At 36.4% G+C, this 20,365-nt stretch overlaps 1 protein-coding gene across 26 annotated transcripts in view; it reads left to right on the top strand.

The window, feature by feature from the left end:
* Positions 1-20,365, top strand: part of LOC106874330 (uncharacterized) — a 902,231-nt gene that overhangs the window by 368,146 nt on the left and 513,720 nt on the right. For all 26 annotated transcript variants that reach the window (XM_089347949.1, XM_089347937.1, XM_089347933.1 and 23 more), the window contains exon 2: positions 1-314. This exon is cut by the window's left edge and continues 1,147 nt beyond it. In XM_089347949.1, the coding sequence (XP_089204075.1) occupies positions 1-314 (314 nt within the window). The remainder of the gene's footprint in view (positions 315-20,365) is intronic.

Genomic DNA, 20,365 nt, shown 5'->3' on the forward strand with positions numbered 1-20,365 from the left:
TCGGTCTATAGTGACTACCTCAGTCCCGAAATTAATTACAAGAGTGATGCTCGGGTACAGTTCATAGGGGACGATACAAGTTTGTATGGAACACCTAAAGAAGAGCTTTTACCGTGCCGTGAGGAAAACGTTACCGTTGAAAACAGTAAGTCTAGTCCGACTAGTTTTCTAAAAGACCAGATCTACTCATTCTTCCAGCCATCGGATAACAAATTAGCTATGAAGCTTTTCGGAAACAAAAATGCACTCTATAAAGAGAAGATGCGTCACAAGAGGGTCGGCAACTGGGTTATACACCCGTGCAGCAACTTTAGGTAAGTACACAATCATTAATTCAATCACACACACACACACACACACACACACACACATTCATTCACACTCAAATACACACAGACATATATAAAATATTTTTTACATATGTGGACAGACCAAATATTTATTTGTACAAATATGTGTGTGTATACATATATAGATGGATATATTTACACAAACACAGACACGCAAACACACTCGTTTATATACATGTACATATTTGATATAATTTAACTGGCAGTGATTTCGAAGTTTCGCCGGGTAGCTGCGTTATTTGAACCTTAACAATTAGATTATAATGAATATTAGACTTTACACATGTATGAAATCATTAATTCAGTCAGTATTCATTATTTTTGTGCAAATAAAAATGTATATTTTTAACTACCTGTATACACCCACACACATATGCACAATCTTTAATATATACGAATTTAAAACAATCACAAAGCAAAAGAGGACTCAATGCTTGTGTTTGAGTATATTTGTTGTTTCTTATAGCCGAACCCACACAAACACACGTATTCCGTTATATATATATATATATATATATAGTTATTTATTTATATATAAGTGTGTGTGTGTTTGTGTGCGTATGTATGTAAATATATATATATATATATATATATATATATATATATATATATAAATATATATACATATATATAGTCACACATATATATGTTTGTATATATGTATGTATATACATGTCTATATATACATGTGTGTCAGTGTGTTTGTGTGTGTGTATATATGTATGTATGTTTGTATGTATGTATGTATGTATGTATGTATGTATGTATGTATATTAATGTATGCTTCCCTACTACTACTTACTGATTATCTTCAGGTAAGTATTTATTTCTTGACATTCTACCTTTCTGCACACCTTTCAATCTTTCCTTACTTCCTTTATGAACGGTCATTCATAAGTTGTTGCTACTGCAGCTGTTGAATAACACCATCACCACCACCACTACTACTACTACTACTACTACTACTACTACTACTACTACTACTACTACTACTACTACTACTACTACTACTACAGATGTTTAGCTAAAACGGTTATCACTGATGCTTCTGTTTCGATGACTTTCTTTATCTTAAATTCTTCGTGTTGCTGCCATTGTTGTCTTTTGTTTCCCTCTGATTATAATTAGACAGGTGTTGTCATTAAAGGCATCTTGTTGTACCTCAAGCTCATGACAATGTTCTACTAGTATAGAGTACCGGAGTGAGAGTAACCATTGCTCGCTGGTCAAACTACTTCTCATCACAAAACAATATTACTTTCTTTTCGGCCATATTTTTTAGCGTTGTTTTATGTGTTAGCGTGTTTGTGCGCGCATCTGTATGGTGAGCGTTTCTGTGCGTCTGTGTATTTGTCCATATGTAAGAGTTTGAGTATGTGTGTGTCTTTACTTGTTTGTATATATGTATTTGTTTTTGCGTATATACATGTTTATGTGCGAATGTTCTTGTGTATAATTATGCTTGTGCGTCGGTTTGCGTGTATGTGTGTACCTGTGTGTGCGCATATTTGTATGTATGCTAATATATATATACATACATACATATATATATATATATATATATATATATATATATATATATATATATATATATATATATATATATATATATATATATATATTTGTGTGTATGTTTAAATGTGCGATTAAGGGTGTGCATATGCGTGTGTTGTGACTTTCTCTGTTGTCACAAATATTCGATTACTTCACATTTGACATCACAAACTCCACAGCTTGCTTATCGCTGTTCATACTGCTACTACACTGGCATTTACATCCACTGCAACTACATTAAAATTACCACTGCTGTCATCATCATCATCTCAATTCCTATACTGGCAAAACATTCTAAAACTAAAACAACTACTATTGCATCACAACTATTGTAACTACAGACATCACCACAACCACAGTTACTACTACTACTACTACTACTACTACTACTACTACTACTACTACTACTACAATAACAATAACAAAAACAATCACTACTACAACACTAACCACCGTCACCAACACTGGACCATCACTACTTTAAGTACAACTAAAACAACCATCTCAGCAACTACTACCGATATTACAATAATAATAACTGACAACAACAACCACTAATACTATTACTACCAATACTACTTCAATTACAACTGAGCTAAGGGGAATAACTCAAATGAGTCAATGGTAAAAATTTAGCCAAGTGCTGATATATCGAATGGCGTACACAGGAAATTCTTAATGAATTGATATTTACCTTTTAGTTGGAGAAAGAAAACAAGAGCCTAGCGGCAACTACTCCAGCAGCTGACACAACAAAAAAAAACAAAACAATAATAACATCAACCACTACTACCACTACCCACCGCCACTGCCACCACTACAAGTAGTAGTAGTAGTAGTAGTAGTAGTAGTAGTAGTAGTAAAAATACGCCTATTAGTTCAGTGAGATTGTAATATTGCAACTACTTCTACAAACCCCACGGGCACCAGGGCTACCACTACAACTATTACTGTCACAACTGCTGCTGCTACTGCTGCTGCTACTGCTGCTGCTACTGCTGCTGCTACTGCTGCTGCTACTGCTGCTGCTGCTGCTGCTACTACTACTACTACTACTACTACTACTACTACTACTACTACTACTACTCTGTTGATGCTGTGAGTATTGCAAATGCTGCTGTTGCTGTTGCTGCTTTTAAAGCTGCAGCAACAGCAGTCACAGAAGTAGCAGCTGCAACAGCAGCAGTGACAGCAACTTTAGAAGTATGCTTGTGACGATACCACCAATCAATCTTACGAATTTGTCTTTCTCACTGTTCACACACTTGATGGCAATACCTTATTGTACATTAGATTATATACACAATATACACACGTGCACACGCACGCACAGGCACGCTCACTCACTCACAGACACACACACATATATACATACCCGCACGGACGCATACTTGTACACATACTCTCACCTGATAGCAATGTAATATTACATGCTATTATACATACACATAAATGCATTTTCATATACAATCTCTCTCCCTCTCCCCCTTTCTCTCTCCATCCATCCATCCATCCATCCATCCACTCATCCATCCATCCATCCATCCACCCATCCATCTACCTACCTATCTATCTATCTATCTATCTATCTATCTATCTATCTATCTATCTATCTATCTATCTATTTCCCCTTTTCTTCTTCCCTTTTATGTTCATTATATTATCGTATAAAAATATCCACACGTGGTATCACTAAAAATTGTGCATTCAGGATCACTTTCTAACTGCACCAGCTGTCATATAATTCGCTTTATAAATGCGAAGAATAAAACGTTTTGGCGTCTTCAAGCTTTCCTCTTGTGGTTTAACTTGTGGGATCACAAATAGATAACCAAGTGAGACGTACTAACAGATACACAAATATACAAGTGCATTAACCAGATTCATGATCAAATCAGAATCTCATATAGAGGTCCTCAGTACGGAAACATTTATATGACTATAATGGCGGTGCCTCAGCATGGCCACAGCTCATGAGCTGAAACTAGATAAAATGAAAATGAAAATGAATACATCTAGTGGAAATAACAAGCAAAACTACCCCAGGTCACAATCTCATGCCTTTAAAACGAACAGAATTATCGCTATTGAACAGGAGTTAGAAAATAAACTAGAATATAAGTTATATACAACTAATATTCCATATTATATACACGAGTTTGCCATTACCAGGTTGTTTGCTTTGCGAGAAAGAGCTGCAAAATTTAAAACTCTCATTGGATAAGTTTGAGGCCACATATGTAAAAGAGAAACCAATTGGTGCAGGTGGAATATCTGGTGGATTAGGGCTGACTTGTGGGTGAACAACAAAACAACAACAAAGCAGGAGCAGCATCAACACCAACAGCCACAATAACAAAAGAACATGTTACAGGTAGATAGGAAATTGGTGCTCTGTAGTTTTTTAATCTATCTTTTACTTCTGCATTTATTTATTTTTTTTTGTTAGAAATTGCTGCTAACTCTTCTTCAATGAAATGTATCCAGCTTTAGATCACAATATTTCACAAATACCACTATTTTTATAACCCTTTTGCCACATTCTGCTTGTTTTCTCTAGTTTTTCTAATTCTCATACTCACTAAATTACAATCTTCCCCCTCCCCTTCTACTACTACTACTACTACTACTACTACTACTACTACTACTACTACTACTTATTATTATTATCATTATTATTTCAAATTTTTGCCACAAGGCCAGCTTGGGGGAGGTGAGGATACGTCAATTACATCGACTCCAGTGTTCAACTGGTACTTATTTCATCGACCCCGAAAGGATGAAAGGCAAAGTCGACAACGGCTGAATTTGAACTCAGAACGCAGTAGCGGGCGAAATTCCACTAAGTGTTTTGCCTGGCATGCTAACGATTCTGCCAGGCCAACATCTTAATAATAATCATTTTTACTATAAGCACAAAGTCTGAAATTTAGTGGGAGGGGACCAGTCGGTTACATCGACCCCAGTGTTTCACTGGTACTTAATTTATCGACCCCAAAAGGATAAAAGGCAAAGATGACCTCGGCGTTTTGCTGGCGTGCTAACGATTCTGCCAGCTTGCCGTCTTAATAATAATAATAATAACAATAATAATAATAATAATGATAATAATAATAATAATAATAATAATAATAACAATAATAACAATAATAATGATAATAATAATAATAATAATAATAATAATAATAATAATAATAATAATAATAATAATAATAATAATAATAATAATAATAAGAAGAAGAAGAAGAAGAAGAAGAAGAAGAAGAAGAAGAAGAATGATAATAATAATATTATATGATGCGAGCATATGTGATAAGGAGGAAATCTCAATACTGGATAGAAGGACGAGAAAGTTGATGACGCTACATGGGGCGCTACACCCTAAAGCATACGTAAACATACTGTATATGAAAAGAAAGAATGGTGGCAGAGGACTAATTAGTATAGACCATTGTATAAAGAGTGAAAGGAGAACGCTTGCCGAGTATTTGATAAATAGTGATGAAGACCTGCTGCAATATGCCGTGAAAGGTATGGATGTAAATGCAGAGAAATGATGGTAAGGAAGAGTTCAACCAAAGAGCTGACGAGAAGGCAAAAGAAGACCTTCTTGAAATGAGAGTGCATGGACAGTTTGAAAGGAATATACAGGGCGTTAAGGATAATACAGCATCGTGGGCATGGCTTGAGTGAGGTGATTTGAAGCGTACCACCGAAAGCCTGATCATTGCTGCACAAGACCAAGCTCTCGCTACCAATTCAGTGAAGTATAACATCTATAAAACTTCTAACACCCAGAAATGCAGACTCTGTGGAAAGAGTGTGGAAAATATGGCCCACTTGGTAAGTGGATGTGCGAGCTTTGCACAAAAAGAATACAAGCGCCGTCACAGCTTTTATGCCGTAAATACCAATATGAAGTAACAGAGAACTGGTTTGAGCATGTACCAAGTAAAGTTATGCAGGAGGATAGAAAAGTAACGATACTTTGGGATTATCATTTTCAGTCGGATCGTGTAACCGATCGCCGTCGGCTGGATATTGTCATACTTAATAAAAGAGACAAATACTGTCATATCATTGATGTAGTCATAACAAATAACATGAATGTTGTGAGTAAAGAGGTTGAAAAAAATCACCAAGTACTCCGAATTGAAAGTGGAAATGGCAAGGCTGCATGGAATGCGAGAGAGTAATGTAAAAGTGATACCAGTGGTGATTGGAGTGTTGGGCTCAATCCCATTGAAACTTCAAGACTTCTCAAGGCAACTGGAAATCCCATGAAATATTGAAATCTTACAAAAAGTAGCCTTATTGGGCGAAACGCACATCCTAAGGGAAGTATTATATGTCTAGGGTCCTTGTTGTGACTTCACAGATGACTAAAGTCTCCGGTGCATTTTACCTACTCTGTGCTACGAAGGAATAATAATAATAATAATAATAATAATAATAATAATAATAATAATAATAATAATAATAATAATAATAATAATAACAATGGTCGGTGAAGCAACAACCTCAGAAAAGCACCATTAAAAGAACGAACTTAGCACCTGAGCAACTCTGGACCCCTATAACAACTGAAGAGGTCACCCAGGTACTGCAAAGACTAAGCAACTGGAAGGCACCTGGGCACGAGAAGATCCCCAACTTCTGGTTAAAATACCTGACAGGAATGCACAAAAAGCTGGCTGAAAACTTTAACAACATACTAGCAGAGCCAAAGACAATGCCTGAATGGCTCACGAAAGGAAAAACCATCTTAATTCCCAAATCCACGGAAACGGAGAAACCACAAAACTACAAACCTATAACCTGTCTCCCTACAATCTACAAAGCCTTTACTGCAAGAATATCGCAGAGATTGAGTAAGCACCTGGAAAATAACAACCTGTTTCCAGAAGAGCAGAAGGAATGCTGCAAGGGCTCATACGACTGTAAAGATCAATTAATGATCAATAAAGCCATAACTGAAGACAGCCGCAGAAAGAAGAAAGGCCTCAGTATGGCCTGGATCGACTACCGAAAGGTTTTCGACAGTGTTCCCCACACGTGGATCCTCGAAACACTAGCCATAAGCAAGGTGACACCAATTATTATAAAATACATAAGGCACTCTATGAATAAATGGCAGACAGTGCTACAGCTCCAAGCAAAAGAGGGACTCGTGAAAGCGAAAGCCATCCCCATTAGAAGAGGAATATTCCAGGGAGACACGCTCTCTCCACTCCTGTTGTACCTGGCACTCACACCTTTAACTGAATTGCTAAATAGAACTGGATGCGGATACAAATGTTACGGCAAAACAATCAGCCACCTTTTATATATGGATGACCTAAAATTATACGTTAGAAATGATAAAGATCTGGAAACACTACTACAGACAGTACATGGATTTACCAAGGAAGTAGATATGAAATTTGGATTAGAAAAATGTGCCAAAGTAACTCTGAAAAGAGGAAAACTAGTTAAGAGTAGCAACATCAAACTAGATAAAGCCAATGAAATAAGAGAATTAGACGAAAGCCAGCCATACAAATATTTAGGAATCAATGAACTAGATAGGATACAACACATACAAATGAAAGAGAAAATAAAGAAAGAGTACTATAGACGAGTTAGATCAATACTAAAAACAGAGCTCAATGCTAAAAACAAGATAATAGGTATTAACACTTTAGCCGCCCAATTATAAGTTACAGCTACAATATCCTTAACTGGACACTAAACGAACTATCTAAAATAGACAGGAAAACAAGAAAAATAATGACAGGATCTAGAATACACCACCCAAAATCTGACATAGAAAGGCTATATATATACAACGTACAGAAGGTGGTAGGGGTCTTATAAGTAAATATAAGTACATGAAAATTGAAATAGAAAAGATGTGGCACCTTGAAACGTGAACTGTTCCTGTTATTGTTGGTGCACTAGGTATGATAAAAAAGGAATGTCAGAAAATTCTAGATAATATCCCAGAGGAAGCATGACTCAGAAATATCCAAAAGATTGTGCTGAGAAGTATTGCCCACATGCTTAGAAAAACCCTATCAATTTAAATGTCTGTGTTGTATTACTCGAAGATATTTCATTACCTCCCGTCCCCTAGCTTTTAGTCATACTATAACATGTCTTATCCTTCACTCACCCCAGAACACTGAGTGTGTCCCGGCAAGTGACTGTAAGAAATATGCAGATTAAAAGTTAAATATTAATAATAATAATAATAATAATAATAATAATAATAATAATAATAATAATAATAATGATAATAATAATAATAATCCTTTCTACTACAGGCACAAGAGCTGAAATTTGCGACCAGAGAACTAGTCGATTGCATCGACCCCTAGTGTTTGACTAGTACTTAATTTATCGAGCCACCCAAAAGATGAAAGGCAAAGTTGACATCGGCAGAATTTGAATTCAGAACGTAGCGACGGGCGAAATACCATTAAGCATTTCGTTTAGCGTGCTAACGATTCTTCCAGCTCACCGCCTTAATAATAATAATAATAATAATAATAATAATAATAATAATAATAATAATAATAACGATAACAACAATAATAATGTGGGAAGATGGTCGAAAGCGTGACTCATTGTTAGTGCTTGTGAAAGTCTTGTGCAGAAAGAGTACAAGCGCAGGTATGACAAGATAGCCCACAGCCTTCACTGTCTATTATGCCGGAGGTATGGAAATGAGATAACGGGTGCTTGGTTTCAAGATACACCGGAAAAGGTAATGGATGAGAACTGGAAAGCAAAGATCTTTTGGGACTTTGACTTTCAGACAGACAAAGTATTGGAGCACCGACGGCCGGATATAGTGAACTTAGAAGGACAAACAATGGTGCCTAATAATCGACTTGGCAGTACCAGGAGATCAACATATAATCATGAAAGAGAAAAGGTTGAAAAATATGGAGACCTGAGAATCGAGAACACCAAACATAAAGGTTGTTCCTGTTGTCATCGAAGCATTAGTTTCAGTATCACCCAACCTGAAGCAACATCTGGATATTTTACAAAAAACCTCAAATCTAGGTGTATTGCAAATATCGGCTGTGCTTGGAACTACACATACACGGTGTAAAGTACTTTCTGTCTGAGGCTCTTGTCACTTGACAGACTGTACACATCCCCGGTACACACAATATCTTTAATCTGCAACATCTTAATATTGGATATTGTGCGACGTCTTCAATAATAATAATAATAATAATAATAATAATAATAATCCTTTCTACTATATACACAAGGCCTGGATTTTGGGGAAGGGGATAGTCGATTACATCCACCCCATTGTTTCACTGGTACTTAATTTATCGACCCCAAAAGGATGAAAGGCAAAGTCGAACTCGGCGGAATTTGAACTCAGAACGTAGCGACGGTCGAAATACCGCTAAGCATTACGTCCAGCGCACTAATGATTCTGCCAACTTACCGCCTTTAATAATAATAATAATAATAATAATAATAATAATAATAATAATAATAATAATAATAATAATAATAACAACAACAACAACAATAATAATAATAATCCTTTCAACTGGAAGCAAAAGGCCTCAAATTAGCGGAAGGGATTAAGTGGATTACGTCGACCCCAGAATGTAACTGGTACTAATTTTATCGAATCCGAAAGGACGAAAGGCAAAGTCGACATCGGCGGAATTTGAACTTAGAACATAGCGACGGGCGAAATACCGTTAGGCATTTCAGTTAGCGTGCTAACGGTTCTGCCAGCTCACCGCATTTAAATGCCTTGATGCAGTACCATGTAGCGTCTCTCGTGGCTTCTGACCTTAACTGATTGGAAGTGTTATGTACTTTGTCTTGTCTTGGTATAAAAACATGGGCTACAGCAAATATTCTGCTCAATACCATAGATTTGCTTGTCAGTTACTTGACCTTAACCAGTTGAGTATGTCCCTTAGAAGCTGACGATATGTGCATTTCTGATCACGAGTAGAAGCAGTGGGGGAGTAACATAGCCATGTTTTGAGAAGAATTGTTTGAGGTTTGGACAATTCACCTTCGGAAACATGGGTGGTTTGTTCAACATCGTTAAACAACCCTTATTCAAGGACCTTCTGAGCGGGATGGGCTACTCTATCTGAAGAAAACTCTAACTGAGCCCCACCTGCAAGATTATGTGCTGTTCATCTTGATATGAGATCACTATCTCGCGCACATATGGTTGTGATACATGTGTCTGATATACCCGTATCAGACGGGTAGGCATGATGGGTATACTGGGTTTCGTATATTCTACTCCAGTGTCACTTTGAGGGCATGCACTGCTCTCTCACTCAATAATAATAATAATTTTAAAAGGATTGACGTAACTCCTCACAAAGGTAAATAGACAATGCAAAGAGCGCGATGCGATTGCAACAGATATTTTATTGGTTTGGACGATATTTTGACAACCTGCCTGTCTTTTTCGAGTTCAAAGTGAAAATTGATACATAAAAATTCAAAATTATAGAATTTTAAATTCAAGACTGATGATGTCATTCCATCAACGTGGGAACGCAGGTTGCCTTCGTTCAAATTTTTGAATTTGAATTTCTATAATTTTGAATTTCTGTGCATCACTTTTCATTCTGAACTCGACAGACAGGCAAGCTGTCGAAATATCGCTCAGCGCAATACAATATCTATTGCAATCGCACCGCGCTATTCGTATTGTATAATAATAGTAATGTTAACAATAACAATAACATTAATAACAATAACAACAACGTTTGTCACAAAATTTCGGCACAAGACTAATTTGAGTGGGAGCGGCCGAGTCGATTACATGACTGATACTTATTCTATTGACCTCGAAAAGATGAAGGGCAAAGCTGACTTCGGTTAAATTGTTACATATTTTGGCACTAGGCCAGATATTTTGAGTAGAGGTTTAAGTCGATTACATTGATCCCAATAAAATGCAAGACAAAGTTGAGTTCAGAGAAATTTGAACTCAGGAGATTCATGCTAAGAACAAATATTGCAAGTAAATGTTTTCAGTGCTATAAACTTTCTGTCAGCTCGTTCGTAATCGCCATCCTCATTGTCCAACCACGAGCAACATTGGTATCCACACTATTACGACTACCTTCTCTACCTAATTCCTTGTGTTTCATCCATCCACTCCTTTCCTGTATCTTTCTCATCGCCGTCGTCGTTGCCCCTTCCTCCTTTTCCTCCTCCTCATCATGATAATCATCAGGATCATCATCATCATCATCATCAACATCATTATCATCATTATCGTCCTTAGACCAAAAATCACTCCTATTGCCATGACCCAACAAAGTTGATGATGATGAGCATAATTTTATTGATGATGATGTTGATGTTGGTGATGGGGGTGATAGTGGTGGAGGTAGTGCTGGTCGGGATAATGGTGGCCGTGGTCGTGATGGAGGTTGTTGCGATGGTGATGGAGAAGATAATGATGATAATCGTGATAGTGAAAAAGTTGATCTACATCATCATAAAATTTACAAAAGGGGAGTAAACAGCTTTAGTGGCAGTAGTAGCAGTAGCAGCGGCAGGAGTAGTTGTATCAACAACAGATGCAGCAGCAGCAGTAGCAGCAGTAGCAACAGTAGTAGTAGTAGTAGTAGTAGTAGTAGTAGTAGTAGTAGTACAGTTCTTGTTGCTCTTGTTGGTGTTGTTATTTCTCATGTTGTAGTTTTTGGTAGATGCAGTAGACAATATGAAAGATGTTGGTACCGAAAGAAGAAAGTAAATGTAACGATAGGATTGGTGGAGGAATGTGTAGAAATGTATGCAGAAGTGGACGAAACCTCCAATTAAGTAAAGTTGCAAGTTTCTTTTCCAGGCACATGTAGCTCAATAAATATCACTAACAAAAGAGTCTCACCCGAACACTACTATTACCGCCAACATCGACCCCACGAGCACCACCATCAAATTTAGCAGAATGTTCATCACTAAAACCATCGTATAGAACTTTATTGCTAAGTTCAAAGAAGTGTATTTAAACTAGAACGTAGAGCAGTAAAGCACATACAAATTAATACAAATAAATCATTAAATATACAAGAAATCCAAATTTAGAATATATATATGTATATATATATATATATATATATATATATATATATATATATATATATATATATATATACATATATATATATATATACATATACATGTATATATATATATGTATATATATGTATATATATATATATATATATATATATATATATATATATATGTATATATGTATATGTAAATATATGTATATATATATGTATATATATATCTATCTATGTATATATATGTATATGTATATATATACATGTATATATATATGTATATATATATATATATGTATATATGTATATGTATATATATATATACATGTGTATGTGTATATGTATATGTATATGTATATATATATATATATATATATATATATATATATATATATATATATATATATATACATATACATACATACACACACACACAGACACACACACACAGACACACACATATATATATATACATATAAACACATGCAAATGTATTAGGTATTCACACACACACAATATTATATTCTAAATTTGGAATCCTTGTATATTTAGTGAATTATTTGCCTTAATGTATATGTAGTTTTATTGCTCTTCCCTCTAGTTTAAATAACTTTTGAACTGAGTAATAAAGCACAGAACTATACGAATACGCTACTGTGCAAGCATACACACACACACACATATATATATATATATATATATATATATACACATGCACACATACATATGCATGTGTTCATATATATATATGTGTATATATATATATATATATATATATATATATATATATATATATATATACTTATACACATTCTAACAGGCGCACACACATGCACACAAACACACATGCTCTAAACTTGTTTACTTAATGACTTATTTGTCCGAATCAGTTCGTACGATACTGATCTCCAATCTAGCTTAAATACCTTCTTTGAACTTAGTAATAAATTACAGTATGATACTAATACTCGGATGCATACCCACAAGTAGACGAGCGCGCGTGCACGCACACAGACAAGCACACACACACACACACACTAACGCACCATATATGTAAATGTTTTTTTTTTGTTAAGAGGTCAGGAAGCGTAGCGATTCTGTTACTGGTGAGAAGGGAGTTACGTAGGAATGTACCTCCGAACCAGAAAGCTTGCTCGAATGTTTACAGTAGAGAGGACTCTACTATAGGCACTCGAGATGCCGGGTGATGGTTTTAATCAAGTCGATAAATTAAGTTTACTACCCAATGTACCCACAGACAGAAAACGAAAGAAAACGAGATAGATACATATACATATATACAAGTGCGGAAACCCCCTTCGGTTATGACTAACCATGGGATTGCACCTAGGAAGTTACCCTCCCAAGCACAAGTTCGTGCAAAGTTGTTTATGGAAGACCACCAGTCACCCATGCATGCCGGCCTCCCCTCCACGCCACCGGTGTTATCCAAGGGAACAGCAAAGGCCGATACAGCTTCGCACCTGTGACGTTGCAATTCATTTCTACATCTGAGTAAACTGGAGCAACGTGAAATAAAGTGTCTTGCTCAAGAACACAACACGCAGCCCGGTCCGGGATTCGAAAGGAAAGAGTTGTCAACGTTTCGAGGATAGCTCTTCTTCGGAAAGAGGAGGGAAAATAAGGAAGAATCGCCAACAATATTTACAGGGTGCGGTGAATAAATTGTCTTCTAAATTGCGCAAAAATGAAAATAACACTGGCATCTCATTTTAACAGATATATTTACCAAAATTTCATAAAAATATCTTGAAATACTAAAAAGTAAATTTATTCAATAAAATCACTATTGACTGCAACCACGACCTCCAGACGACTTCGGAATCTCCTGCAACTCTTCTGGACGGTCTCCTTGTTTAAGTTGGTGAATGCTGCCATAATCCTTGCCTTTAGTTCATCTTTGATGTTACAAAGAGTTTTGTTGGTCTCTCGCCCAACTGTGCACCACATATAATAATCAAGGGGTTGCAATCTGGGGAGTAAGGTGGCCAGATGTTAGGGGTGACGTGGTCGCATAAATTGTCTCACAGCCATAATGGGTTGTCTTGCTTGTGTGGCATGGCGCAGAGTCCTGTTGCCAGACATAGGGTCTTCCAGCAGCCATCCTCTCGACCCAGGTTAGCACTACCTTCGCCAGTCACTTTATGTAAGCCTCCGTGTTTATTGTAAGGCCGTGTGGGAAGATGAATGGAGGCATAACGTCGCCATCACTAGTGATCACTCCAAACACCATGATGTTGACTTAATGTCTGATTTTTATCACTCTCAGTACATGTTTTCAGGATACGGCAAGCGAAGAGTTGTTTCCATGTAAAAAACCAAAGCATGTTCAGTTGGAGGGGATGCTTGAGTTTGTTCAAAAGCTTCGAAGCGCTGTCTTTCCTTGATGGCTTGAGATGTCCCTGGTGATGGACCTCATTGACTTGGAGGGATCGTTATCGATCATGACCTTGATCTCACCAACCAGTTCAGGAGTTCTTTTTTTATCAGAACGATCGGAGTGAGTTATCCGAGCTGCCGTACCTTCGTAATCACCATTCGAATTCGACTTATCCAACTCTGCACTGACATCAGACTGACACCAAACACTCTGAAATGTTCCAATTGGAGTTTCCGGCGAGAATATCATGCAGCACAGCATACCATTTCCAAATTTCTGATTGAGTGAATTGCATCATGGTGCTGTTTTTCTCACAGACAATACCCAACTGACCCTACTTTACTGTGTAGTCGACAAAATCAACAGCAATTTACCCATCGCACCCTGTATGTATGTATGTATGTATGTATGTATGTATGTATGTATGTCTGCATGTATGTATGTGCGTATATATATATATATATATATACATACGTGCACACAGGTACATAAAACACATCTATCTACCTAATTATTTGTAGGATTCGTTTGAATCAAGGTATTTTAATATTCAGGGCAGAAAGCGTGGGTATCTTCACATCCTGGTACATACCATATACAAAAACATCCAGACATACCCGTGCATATATGGACATATACTTAAACACGCACGCACGCGCACACACACACATTGTACATTTATATATATACATATGCATTTGTGTGTGTGTATGTGTGTGTGTGTGTGTGTGTGTGTGTATATTGATTATCAAGTCGCATGGTTTAGTGGTTAAGGTGTTACACTCACGATTGCGAGATGGTGGGTTCGATTCCCAGACCAGACGTTGCATTGTGTTCTTGAGCCTAGCACTTCATTTTCACGTTGCTCTGCGATCATTTCGACATGTGGTATCCGTTGCACCTTACAGGTAATGTCGATCTGATAGAGGGAGTGAGCTTATGTATACACCAACATTTTTTTCATTATAAACAAATCTTCTGTGTGGTTGTTCGGTGAGAAATTGCGGAACCCTCATACGTCGTCTAACGATGATCCATGCTTCTTGCACCGCGTGTTTTACTTGTCTAAATTCATAAATTATTTATTTGAATACTTCTCCCTCACCTTCCTCGTCCTGTGTATTTTTAACTACTACATAGATAGATAGATACATACATACCTATATTCACACGCACTCACATCTTTACGTGTGTGAGTATATAAGTGTCTGTGTGTGTGTATAGGTATGTATGTATGTATGTATGCATCTATCTATCTATCTATCTATCTATCTATCTATCTATCTATCTATCTATCAATCAATCTATCTATCTATCTGTATAGTAGTTCAAAACACACAGGGCGTGGAAAGTGAGGGGGAAGTATTCAAATAAATAATTTATGAATTTAGACACGTAAAACACACAGTGCAAGAAGCATGGATATATGTAACGAAGCTGCACGGAACTCAACTTCAGTACAAGGAAAACATATGTACCGATGATATGAATAGAAGAGAAATCGATAACAATACTATATCGAGGACAGTATTTAATGTGTCGATTCACAGGACAAACGCTGTAAGATATCGTGTCCAACTCTATTTTTCTCGGCAGAAATTCATACAATTCCTAAACATAAAACGCCATGAGTGTGTTTCTTTTATGGAAACCAAACATGGAAAATCAAAGGAACGTATTACATCAACATAGAATGTTTGCTCTGAAATGGACAAAAAAGGGAACAAGAGTGTAAGGTCAATCTGAAATCCCACTAGATTCTGGTTTCCCTTAACTCTCAAGAGAATTATTGTCTCCAATATACGAGAGATTCAATGAGACCATACTCCCCACTTTCAGTAAACGCAGCTTTTTTATTCTTTTTCTTGCTTATCACTATCTCCGGCAGTTTGCGATAGTATTTGCTTTTTCCCATCCTTTTCATTGTTATAAGACTATGGTGCTTCTGGTTATGGCTAGAAGATCAAATTCTTAGGCCTCCTCATTGGCTCTGGGAACCGAAAAAGAGGCGATTTCTTTTGTTGCTTCCGGAGATGCAGCTGGTGGAAACTTAAGGATAGTAATAATTTTGGCCCATTATAACTTTTTTTAAAATTTAAGCCGTTTCAGCTCTTGTAGGTACAAATGACCTTAAACAATCTTTACTGCAAAATGTATAGCAGCTGAACTCTCCACTCTGAGTGAGTAGTTATGAAGCATTTCTTAGAGCACCTGAGCTAGGATACAGCGACGTGATAATTTTCCGGTTTGAGGGTCATGAGTGCTTATTCCGTGCACTGGCGTGGGTTTCCACCAGTTGCACTTTGGAAAACAGAAGGAAAGTTCCATGGATACGCTTACTTACTTCTCTCTCACGCCTATGGGATATGATGTAACAGAGTACCTTTCTTTTCAGATGATGGTAGTGTACGGTAATTTTTAATCCAAACGTTCTAATTCCAAAATTTGTGCTTCTAGTCATGATTGTAAAAGACAATACTTCACTGAAATTTCTAACAAAAATTTCGTTTGACAAAGTTTATATGTGTGTGTTTGTGTGTATACTTGTTTTTATTTTTGCAAATGCATCGCAAGACTTATCTCGACTGTAATAACAACCTTGGCATTTTATTTATACATACCTAATTAATATTATTTGTGAGCTGGCAGACTCGTTAACACTTTGGACGGGAAGCCTTGCTATATTTCTTGCGGCATTTTACATTCTAAGTTCAAATTTGGCGCACGTCGACATTGCTTTTCATCCTTTCTGAGTCGATGAAGTAATTCCTGGGGTCGATGTAATCAACCTTCACGCACATCAAAATTGCGTTAGTTAGAAAAACTACTTCAAATTCTTTCGAAGTCCACTTTGCTTTCCATCCTTTCAGGGTCGATGAAATAAGTGCTAGTTGAGTACAGGAGTCGATGTAATCGACTGAACCCGTCACTTGAAGTTGCTGGACTTGTGCCAAAGTTGAAACCATTATTATTATTATTATTATTATTATTATTATTATTATCATTATTACTATTGTTATTTGATGAAAACTCACAGCTTGTTTTGATGGGTATGATGGAAAATGTCGGCTGCCCACAGCCAGCAGACTAAGGTGACACCTGTTTATTGATCATGCTTCAAGAACTATGCAAAGAATTCTTGCAGTTCCAAACAATGCTGATTTTTGTAGGTGATCTACCGTTATATTTGTAGAAATCTTTTTCAACCATGTTGGCAGTTGAGTGCTGATACTTCTAAGTGCGCCAATTTCTATTCGTGCCACGTCTACTCTCCTCGTTGACCGCAACCTTTGATCCTGTTGTCACCGGGACATGCTATGTCAGTTATCATGCATGTTCTTTCTCTTTATTTATCACCACGACAACGTCCAGTTTCCGATTCTGGGCAGGTGACAGCACTAAGTCATTGTATCACAGGATTTTGGGGTTGGCTCATGCCACATCTTTGGTCTTTGTGGGCCGTGATTTCCACATTATTATTATTATTATTATTATTATTATTATTATTATTATTATTATTATTATTATTATTATTATTATTATTATTATTATTGTTGTTGTTGTTGAGGCGGTGAGTTGGCAGAAACGTTAACACGCCGGGCAAAATATGTAGTGCCATTTCGTCCGTCCTTACGTTCTGATTACGGAGTTCAAATTCCGCCAAGATCAACTTTGTCTTTCATTCTTTCAGGGTCGATAAATTAAGTACCAGTGAAACACTGAGGTTGATGTAATCAACTAGTCCCCCTCCTACCAAAATGTCCAGGCTTCGTACCTTTAGTAGGCAGGATCATTATTATCATTATTATTGTTGTTGTTGTTGTTATTTATTATTATTATTATTATTATTATTATTATTATTATCATTATCATCATTATCATTATCATTATTATTTTCATTATTATTCATGGTGTACACGAATACTTCACATTAGAAATCAATGCCACAACCATTTTCCTGAGACATTGAGGACTTTTCTTACAATTCTTGCTGTTCCAAATAAAGCAGATTTCTGAATTTCTGAATTTATGTAACTCTTGTAGTTACAACAATTTCAAGAAGAGTGATGCTATTTGTTGGAGACGGTACCTAGCGTACCCATAACAATTGGGATTACTTTCCTAGAAATCTCCACAATCGTTGTATTTCCTTAGTCAAATTCTGGTATTTTCCTATATTTTCCTGTTCTTTGACCGCTACATTCATGCCGCAGATATAGCAACATCTAAAAAACAAAATCCACCAAGGTTGACTTTGCTTTTTCATCCTTTCGGGATCGTTGAAATAAGTACCAGTCAAGTACTGGTGCAGATGTAGTTGACTAACCACACTCACCCAAAATTTCAGGCTTTGTGCCGATTGGAAAAAGGGTTATTACTATTATTATTAAGGTAGCGAGCTAGCAGAATCTTTAACACGCCTGATCAAATTCTGCCGAGTTCGCCTTTGCCTGTCATCGTTGGGTACTCCAACCAGGCATTTATTATTATTATTATTATTATTATTATTAATAATAATATTAATAATAATAATAATAATAATAATAATAATAATATTACTGAAGGCGGCGAGCTGACAGAAATGTTAGCATGCTGGACGGAATGCTTAGCGATATTTAACCCGTCGCGTCGGGTGATTTGCAGAATCGTTAGGATGTCAGACAATATGTCCTGCTGTGTTTGTTTCACTTATTACGTTTTGAGCCCCGATTTCACTGATTTCAATATTGCCTTTCATCCGTTCAGAAACTATAAAATGAAGAACCAGTGATACACTGGTGACGATATGATCGACTGGTCCAATTTCAGGCCTTGTTCCTTGCTGACAGAATCGTTACCATGCTCGATAAAATGCTTTGCGGCATTTCGTTTGTTTTTCCGTTTTCAGTTGAAACTCCACCGTGGTCAGATTTGTATTTCATACTTTCGGGAGTGATACAATAAAACAATTCAAACCTTGTACCTATTCCTGCTCCTCGTTGTCATCGTCGTCGTCACCATTTTCATCATCATTCTGGTGTTTAGGGGTAAACAAACAGACGTTTGCTTAAGTCTCTATAAACATCTGAGATATACAATCGTCTACACTAGCATCTGAGGTATACAAAAGGTATATCTGTTAAGCAGGCATATCTTTTTTTTTCTCTAAAGGATGTTGCTTGTATTTACATTTAATTCAGTATTGATTAATCTATTGGAAGAGAAAAAAGCATTAACATCATAAGAAATAACTCGAAATACATCGATCTTCCCTGAATAAAGCTGAAATAATTTTTGTAAACACAAAAACGAATTCGAAAGGTTAAAACAGAATGTAAAATGAGATAACGATAAAAAATGACACTGTACAAAAAGATGTACTCACAAACACAGAAAGTCATAATTCGACAGACAAAAGTGCAAGCGTATACGACATAAGCATTAACAAACTTATAAAGTACTAATAACCTGTCAAAGAAAGAAACAACGCAACGGTTTCTTGCCTGTAAACATTATTCGAGAACGCAAAACCGAACGGAAATCCAATATGCTTTCAAATAAGTAATCAATGGAAGCCTGAGATGATATGTGGCATTTAATATTCTTCTCTCCCTCCCCCTCTCTCTCCTTCTTTCTCTATTTCTCTCTATGCCCTTTTCTCTCTCTCTTTCTCTTTATCCCCCCTCTCTCTCTCTCGTTAAAAAGCTCGAGAGATCTACATGGAGTGAAAGTAGATGTTTTCACGAAGCATCTTGACCTTCTACTGTCCAAGAACCCAGATGAACGTACATCACAGTAAGAAACTGAAAAGAGACATAATGCATTTTATTGTCATATATGTCGTACAAGATTGATGTTCACATCTGGAATGTTTAAATATCATAGAAATACTTGATAAACAATAACAATTTCTTCAATGCACAAATTTAAATAGAATTTTTATTTTCATTTAAAAATAAAAATGAAGCGGAAGAAAATGGTCTTCAGCAATAAATAGGTAATATATG

This window comes from Octopus bimaculoides, chromosome 2 (assembly GCF_046866305.1).
Source record: "Octopus bimaculoides isolate indiv1 chromosome 2, ASM4686630v1, whole genome shotgun sequence".
In the NCBI taxonomy this organism is placed as follows: domain Eukaryota; kingdom Metazoa; phylum Mollusca; class Cephalopoda; order Octopoda; family Octopodidae; genus Octopus; species Octopus bimaculoides.